The sequence below is a fragment of the Carettochelys insculpta genome, chromosome 1 (assembly GCF_033958435.1).
Source record: "Carettochelys insculpta isolate YL-2023 chromosome 1, ASM3395843v1, whole genome shotgun sequence".
Lineage (NCBI taxonomy): Eukaryota > Metazoa > Chordata > Testudines > Carettochelyidae > Carettochelys > Carettochelys insculpta.
Genome location: NC_134137.1, coordinates 287,556,419 through 287,565,172, shown reverse-complemented (window position 1 = coordinate 287,565,172; position 8,754 = coordinate 287,556,419). Strand labels below are relative to the sequence as shown.

At 53.3% G+C, this 8,754-nt stretch overlaps 1 protein-coding gene across 1 annotated transcript in view; it reads left to right on the top strand.

The window, feature by feature from the left end:
- The first annotated feature begins 679 nt into the window (after nt 1-679).
- LOC142007353 (solute carrier family 23 member 1-like) overlaps nt 680-8,754 on the top strand; it is a 46,318-nt gene continuing 38,243 nt past the window's right edge. The window contains exon 1 of the mRNA XM_074983968.1: nt 680-782. Coding sequence (XP_074840069.1) covers nt 729-782 — 54 coding nt within the window. The 5' untranslated portion in view covers nt 680-728. The remainder of the gene's footprint in view (nt 783-8,754) is intronic.

Here is an 8,754-nt window from a genome sequence, read left to right as displayed (position 1 = left end):
GACAAATTAATCTCATGCTTCAAGACATCCACTATGTCAGTGGTCAGGAGCCCACATTCCTATAAAAAGATAGACCATTGACCAAGCCCACTATGGGTTTTTTTCATCTTCCTCTGATGTCTCAGGTTTTGGTTGTGGTCTGAGATCCTGTATAGATATGTTCTTCATGTTTCAAGAAGATTCACACACAGGATGACTAGGCTGTTCCTCCAACCGAAAAATACAATAACACATTCCCTCCTATTCATCATGTACCGTAAGTGAAGCCTTCAGTGAGCTAAGTTTATTAAAGAGCAGTGAAAGCTTTTTAGATGACCCAACCCTGGTGGAGGTTGTTAATCTATCCAAATTGAATCAACAGTTGTGCCAACAAGGAAATGTTTTGACTGACTTTGATTTCTTGCTGAGCAAGCAAAAATCTTCTGTCGTCATTTACTGATGCAATGTTTCCAGAGCAGAGCAGCTTCTCAGCATGGTCCAAGCACTGAATTTTTTAAGCAACAGGAAACAGTGAATGATATGCACAGGACAAATAAAAGAAAATTCCTTTACTGTACATCTTATATAAATGACTGGGAGTGAGTCTGGGCTCCTGGATGTCAGGCTTCCTGTGCTGCTGAATACTTGTTTGTTTGGGGATTTTATTAATTGGAGCATGAAGTGATTTTCAAAGATTCCCTTCCTCTATTCTTTCTTTTTAAAGTGAGCCCCTGAAGAAATTGGAAGGAATGACACACTCAGCAGTCAAAGGTGTCAATGGGCTGGAGAACCCCAGTTTTACGGTGAGTTTATTCCTTTAAGAAAATTATTATTTGCATACAATTTGTGTGAGGTCTGATAAGGAAAGATAATAGGAGAAAGGGAGGAAAGGGGAACAGAGAAATAGCAGGAGCAGGAGAGAGAAGGAGTTTGTTAGAGTGAATGAGAGGGGAAGAGAAGCAAGAAAGAGAGAGAGATTGAACAGTCTTTCCAGGGTCTCTTGTGAAGATGAGGCTGACATGGTCTGATGTCATCTTCACAGCCACGACTTCCAGGCTGTTTTACTTCTTTTGGTGAGAGTGCAGAGACTTTCACAGGTGTCCCCTCTGTGGAGGTCTGGAGCCTGCTTCTTTCTTGTGTGCTATAAATGAGAGAGAAGAGAAGGGGTGCTGATCCAACTCTGAGTCTACCATAGTTTACTTCCCTGTTTCAAACCTTCTGGCAGTTGTTGCTGTGTCCCTGTGTTGGAGGCTTTATGCGATGACAATGGCAGAGAAAATGAAAGGATTTGTTTTTATCTTTTGTGTGTTTAATTCAAAAAAGTAAATTGAGAGGCTGATGGAGGGAATTTGGGGTGATATAGACACAGTGCCCTGCAGATTTCCAGTACAGTAGGAAATTGAAGAGTGAATTATATGTGGTGTTATTCGCAGGTGTATAACTGGGCTAGAAATTCTGTAAAACATAGAAGGAGGAGGAGGGATGGATATAACACAGGACTGGCGGACTGGGATTAAGGAGCTGGGGAGGCTTGTTCAGGACACAAAAAACTTCCATTAAATTGAGAAGAATTGCTTATACCCTGAGGGAGGGTTGAAAATTAGTTAACCAGAGTCTGTCTGCTTAACCTTGGGCAAATCCGTTACTGCTCCATGACTGAGTTTCCCCATCTGTAAAGCTGTGAAAATTAAACTTTGTTCTGTCCCAGCTGGCAGGCTCTGAGGAGAAATCTCTTAAAGGTGCTTTGAGCTCCTCCTGGGGAAGGTGCTGTAGAAATGCAAAGGTTTATTTTCATGATTAAAATGTTCCCAGCCACAGCTCAGGCCAGGCTTCTAGTTTCCCTAGAGATTGGCCCTCCCTTACCTGGCTCCTTTAGGTTCTTTTTGTTTCAGGCGCTTTGTGACCAGATGTCCCATATTTAAAGGGACAGTCCCGTATTTAAGCCCTCCTACAAGTGTCCTGACTTTTTCTTAAAAGTGGGCAAATTGTCCCATATTTGGTGTCTCTTCCCCCCTCTCCCACAGTCAGTAAGGGTGGGTCCTGCTGCTGGCTGGATCCCTTCTCACCAGCCACTTGCCCACCAGCAGAAAGTCAGGGAGAGGGGAAGTACTGAGGATGGGGGTGGGAGTTGAAGGCTGGTGCTGAGATGAAGATGCAGCATGCAGGGTTGCCTGCTCCCCCTGCTGGTTCATCAGTGCAGCCACTCCAGTAGATCAGCGTGATTAAATGCAAATCGAAAGGAGCAGCTCCCCGCTCCAGCCCCCCGGTTCTGCCGCAGCTCTCTGCCCACCTGGATCCCCCAGCTGGGAGAAACTGTGCTGCAGCAGCTGTCTGGAGGGAGCAGTTTCCATCCTGTTTCCTCCCCAAATCTGCAAGCTTCACAGCAGGCTCCCTGGGTGGGAGCTTAGTACCCTCTTCACCCATCCTCACTGGTCTCCAGCTCTGGGTCCTACTCCCAGGGGATGTGGGGCTGCTCTGTCCACTGGGCATCCTCCTCTCCTAAGCCACCTCTTTGACCAGGGTCTTTGAAGTCCCTGCAATCGAATTCCTTGGGCTCCAGAGCACAGTGCAGCTGTAGGTCTTGGCTCCCCTCTTGCCCATGCTGCAGCCAGGGGACAGGAAGCAGCTTGGTCATGTTGGTGGCCTACAGAAGCTGGGAAAAGCTAGGCTTTTGATACTGTGTGGGAAGGAAGAGACACGCAGTGGTGTGCCCAGGAGGGAAGGGAGAGATGAGCTCTGCCAGATTATCCTTTCCCCAGCACCTTCTCCCCTGCAGCTGGCAACTGCTCCCCTCCCGCATAGTGACAAAAGACAGCTGCAGGCCACATTCTGTTATGAACACTAAGGAGGAGGGGTCATGTGAACCTGTATGGTCCCCTTCCCGCACTGCCCCAGAAGACACTGTGCCAAGTACCAGGAGATGTATGTCCATCTTGGGGGCCCAGCCAAGGATGAAACATGGCGCTGTACATAACTTATAGAGCTGGAAGGGACCTTGTCGGGTCATCAAGTCCAGTCCCCTGCACTCACAGCAGCACCTATCGCCAGGCCTGGCAGATTTTGTTTTTTAAACCTAACTTGCCCCAGACCCTTGAAAGGCCCCCTCAAGGGCTGGGCTCACAACCCTGGGTTCTTCTTCGAGTGTCCCCGTGGGTGCTCCACCATAGGTGACGGCTTGGCCGGCGCCACAGATCGGATCTTCCAAGCAGTTTCTGCCGGACCGCGCATGCGCCGGCGCGCGCCGCTCCCTGGCGCGCTCCTGGCCATGTGCGCGATCCGGTCCCCGCCAGTTCCTCTCAACCGCCGTCGGCTGCAGACGGAATCCGACTAGGCTAAAGCCACATAGCGTATTCAATGACTTTATTTGTTTTCTCTTTAAAGTTTTTCAGTTCTTAGGATACCATAAGTAACCGGTTGTTATTTTGTAAAAAAAAAAAAAAAAAAAAAAAACAAACAACAAACAAGCTACGGAGGGACAGCTCAAGCCAGTCCCAGTAACAAGCGCCGGAGGCCGGGAGCTAGGGCCATCAGCCCTCCTGCGGAGGCAGGCCATCGGACGGGGAAACAGCACAAAGAAGTGCTAAGTACCCACAAACAAACTCAAAGACTCACCAACAATGTCCTCCTCAGGCTTTAAAAAATGTGAGTCCTGCCGAGAGGCGATGCCAGTGTCCGATGGGCACAGTCTATGCATAAGGTGCCTGGGGGAGTCCCATGTGGCACAAAAATGCGCCTTCTGTGCAAAGTTAACGACCAGAGCACGGAGAGACAGGGAGATGAGAATTAAACTGCTGCTTCTTGACAAGGCCCTCCAGCCAGACGTGCCGGAGCGGCCGCAGCAGGAGGGACCCTCCGGGGCCCTTAGAAGGAAAGCTGCCTCCCTCACTCCATCAGCGCAAAAACGGAGGAAAGTTTCTCCAACCCGATCCCTGCCGGCAGCAACAGTGAGCGGGACGGGAGGAGCAAGCAGCCCCCAGCCGCAGCAACAGCTGATCGGCGGCGGCACGGAGAGCCACGTGGAAGCGGCTCAGCCTCCGATGATCAGCCAGCTGCCCCGCACCGCAGGCAGGGCGGCGGCTAAGCAAGCGCCGGTACCAGCGGCACCGCAGGCAGCGGCACCGACCCCCGGGGAACCGGCGGTGCAGAGCGCGCAGGCACGTAGCCTGCAGGCGCAGAAGGACTCCGCACGTGCAGCACCGCCCTCGAGCGTGCCTAGCACGGTGCCGACGGGGCCGGGATCCCCCGCCCATCAGGGGGCGGAGTTACCTCCTCAAGGGAGGGGGAAGGCTGCACACAAGAGGAGGCATTGCAGCCCCTCTCCAGACAGGGCTGTGGAGCTCTTTTCTCACAGCCCTCCGCTCATGTTGCAGACTCCAACCAGAAGGCAGGGGCCCCCCCTAGCCTACCCGGAGCCCCCTTCTCCTTTCCTGCAATCAGCCTCCCCATGGCTGGCACCACCCTCGCCCTTCCTGGGATTTGAATCGCTGGACTATTATGCAAAATCGCTCTCTCCAGTGTCTCAACGATCCCCCTCTCCCAGACACACAGGGTACGTGCAAAGGGAATGGTCAAGGTCACCTTCCCAGGAACAGTGCCTCTACTGCCATGGTCGTCCCTACCACGCGGGGCATGGACACCATCGGCAATCTACCAGGGAGAGATCCCCACATATTACCTCGTACCCCCGAGGGCAATCGCGATCGGGGACGGAGACTCAAGCATCCCAGGGGGGACTGGCCGTGGACCCACGAGATTTTCCCTCGCAAACCTCCAGCGAGAGGGCGCACCATCACCATCAAGAACCGGAAGGGTCCAAAGAAATGTACCCCAGCGGTTCCTCGTTTTCCTCCCCGGATGAGGCCATGGCCTTAGGGGACGTCCATCCCAAGGACGATCTCAAACAGTTTCAGGAGCTGTTTAAGAGGGTAGCTTTCACGCAAGGCATCCAGACAGCACAAGTGCAAGAGAAACATCATAAGCTCCTTAAAAATTTGAGCTCCCCGGCCTCCTCCAGAGTAGCAATCCCGCTTCATGAAGCGATCTTGGAGTCTGCCACTACCATATGGCAGGCCCCGGCAACTATTCCACCTGTCCAAAAGAGAGCGGATAAGAAATACTTCGTGCCGGCGAAGGGCATGGAGTTCTTGTTTAGCCACCCCCAGCCAAACTCCTTGGTGGTGGAGTCCTCGCAGCAAAGATTAAAAACATCTCAATTTAAAACAGGGGGAATGGACAAAGATGCCAAGAAGCTAGAGCTGTTCGGCAGAAAGGTCTACTCCTCCTCCACTTTAACCTTGCGAATGGCAAATTATGCAGCGCACTTGGCGAACCATAATTTCGACAACTATGCCAGATTAACTTCCCTCATGGACTCGCTTCCAGAGGACAAAAAGCCGGTCCTCAAGGCCATAGTGCAAGAGGGCTACGCGGCTGCGAGGATGGAAGTTCAGATTGCTTTGGACGTTGCGGACACGGCAGCACGTTCCACAGCAACTGCAGTGGTGATGCGACGGGAGTCCTGGCTCCAGACCTCGGGCATACCGAGAGATCTGCAGGCGAAGATAATCGATCTTCCCTTCGACTTGCAGAAGCTGTTTGCTGAATCAACTGACTCGGTCCTTCATTCCAGTAAAGACTCAAGAGCCACACTCAGGACCCTGGGGATTTACACCCCTCCATACTCAAAGAAAAGGTACTACCCACAGCAAAGGCGGTACCAATACCAGCAACAGCGCCCCCAGTATCACAGGGGTTACGAGCAAGGGCGGCATCAGCAGCACCAGCAGTACAGAACCCCCAGGCGACGCTCACAACAGGGCCGTACGTCCTCGGGGCGGGGCCAAAGGCCACAAGTTTGACATACAAATCCAGGGCTGCGCCATCACCACCATTGCACAAGATCATCCGAAACGACTTTTTCACCATCGCCTCCGACCATTCTACGACCAGTGGCAAAGGATCACCACAGACAAATGGGTGCTGGAGATCATAGCCACGGGGTACTCCATCCCCTTCCAGTCGCTCCCGCCGCCGCGACCCCCGCCCAAGCCCCACCCCCAGGAGGCCTCCCATGTAGCCAGGCTCAGGCAGGAGGTGGCCCACCTAGAGTTCATAGGGGCGGTGGAAAAGGTGCCGGAGCAACTGCAAGGGAAAGGGTTCTACTCTCGGTATTTCCTGACGGAGAAAAAGACAGGAGGCTGGAGGCCCATCTTAGACCTTCGTGGCCTCAACAGGTATCTGCGCAAGCAACGATTTCGGATGATCACTATTGCCTCCATCCTTACAGCACTGGATGATGGAGACTGGTTCGCAGCCCTCGATCTACAAGACGCGTACTTCCACATAACCATTCATCCGGCTCACCGACGTTTTCTCCGGTTCATGGTGGGCAACGAACACTTCCAATACAAGGTCCTACCGTTTGGCCTTTCCTCGGCCCCCAGAGTCTTCACCAAGACCTTGGCAGTGGTGTCAGCCTACCTGCACAGACAGGGGGTGTTTATTTTCCCATATCTGGACGACTGCCTGCTCAAAGGGACCTCGAAAAGGGAGGTTCTCCGCATGATACGCGTCACAGCAAACACGTTCTCCGCACTTGGCCTGGTTATCAATATGGCAAAATCAAAGATAGACCCCTCACAGGACATAGAGTTCATAGGGGCTCGCATAAACTCGGTCTCGGCGAGAGTATACCTTCCAGAGGCTCGCTTTCGAGCCATCGGTTCCCTCGTGCAGGTCATCACCTTCAGCCCTACGGTGCCGGTCTTGACGTGCTTGCAGCTGCTGGGCCACATGGCAGCGGCTACGTTTGTGGTACAGAACGCCAGGTTGCACATGCGCGGCATGCAACATTGGCTGGCAAGTGTATACAAGCCGGCAGTACACACCGTTCACAGGGTGGTGTCGCCCCCACCTGGGGTGCGCGAATCCCTGCAATGGTGGGTAAACCCCGGGAACTTGCTAACAGGGGTACCCTTCCATCAGCCGCAAATATCGGTTTTCCTCACTACGGATGCCTCCCTCATAGAGGGGGGAGCGCACATGGGCGAAGAGGTGGCTCAAGGACTGTGGTCACCCACGGAACAGTCTCTGCATATCAATGTTTTAGAGCTCAGAGCAGTGTTCAACGCCTGCAAACACTTTCGAGACCGTATACAAGGCAAAGTCGTCGGGATCAGTACAGACAATACCTCCACCATGTTTTACATAAACAGGCAAGGAGGAGCTCGATCCCGTACCTTATGCGCGGAAGCAATCCGCCTATGGAACTGGTGCATCGCCCACGATATAATCCTGAGAGCCTCCTACTTGCCGGGCACGCACAACGTGAAGGCAGACCAGTTGAGCAGACGTTTTGCGCTCACCCACGAGTGGCAGATCCGTCCCGATCTACTACGGCCCATTTTCCACGCATGGGGGTTTCCCCAAATAGATCTGTTTGCCACTCAGCACAACAAACAGTGCCCACGATTCTCCTCCAGAGCAGGGCTGGGCCGGGGGTCCCTGGGGGACGCGTTCGCGATCCCGTGGGGAGGCCCCCTGCTTTACGCGTTTCCCCCCGCAGTGCTGATCCACAAGGTTCTGCAAAAAGCCAGGAGAGACAAGGCTCGGATGATCCTGATAGTCCCAACATGGGATCGCCAACCATGGTTCCCCCTACTCCTGCGCCTGTCGGACCGCCCACCGATGCCTCTTCCGGTGGCGCCGGACCTGCTCACGCAAGCCCAGGGGTCCATAGTGCATCCGCACCCCCAAAGCCTGCGACTGCAAGCGTGGCTAATCCATGGCTCAGCTCCCTAGAGAGCACATGCACAGTGGAAGTACAGCAAGTCCTAGAAAGTAGCAGGAGGACTTCCACTAGGAAAACCTACAAACAAAAATGGACTCGCTTCATGGCTTGGTGTTCTACCAAGCAGCTGGCCCCCCTTTCGGTGCCTATACCTACAATTCTAGAGTATTTACTGGACCTCAAGAGAGCAGGACTCTCGCTATCCTCGTTAAAGGTCCACCTGGCCGCCATCTCGGCGTTCAGACATGAGGAGGGAGGGCACACGGTGTTCGCCCACCCTATGGTTACCAGGTTCCTCAAAGGGTTGGTAAACCTATACCCCCCTCGGAAACCGATTCCACCTTCGTGGAGCTTGGACCTGGTGCTTACCACACTCATGGGACCACCGTTCGAGCCCTTGGCCACGGTTCCCCTTCGCCTCCTTACAGTAAAGACGACCTTTCTTCTTGCAATTACGTCAGCCCGTCGGGTGAGCGAGCTTGCGGCAGTCATGGCAACGCCACCCTGTACTGTCTTTTCCAAGGAGGCGGTAACCATACGGCTGCATCCAGCCTTTGTTCCCAAAGTTTCTTCCGAGTTTCACATCAATGAACCTATTGTTCTACCCTCGTTCTATCCAAAGCCTCATAACTCCAGCGAAGAGGCGCGCCTACACCTCCTGGATGTGAGGAGGGCGCTAGCCTTCTACGTAGACAGGACCAAGTCCTTCCGAAAAACGGATAGACTCCTGGTCTCCCTCGCTCCCAAATCTAAAGGAGAAGGTCTCTCATCGCAGAGAATCTCAAAGCACATTGTATCCTGCATAAAAATGTGCTACGAGCTCAGAAAGACTCCTTTGTCGGCCACTCCCAGGGCTCATTCCACCAGGGCGGTGGCAGCATCAACAGCCTTTTTCAAGGGCGTTGCATTGAAAGACATTTGCAGAGCGGCGACCTGGTCATCCTACGACACGTTCGCCAAACATTACGCCCTTCACAGGGTATTCC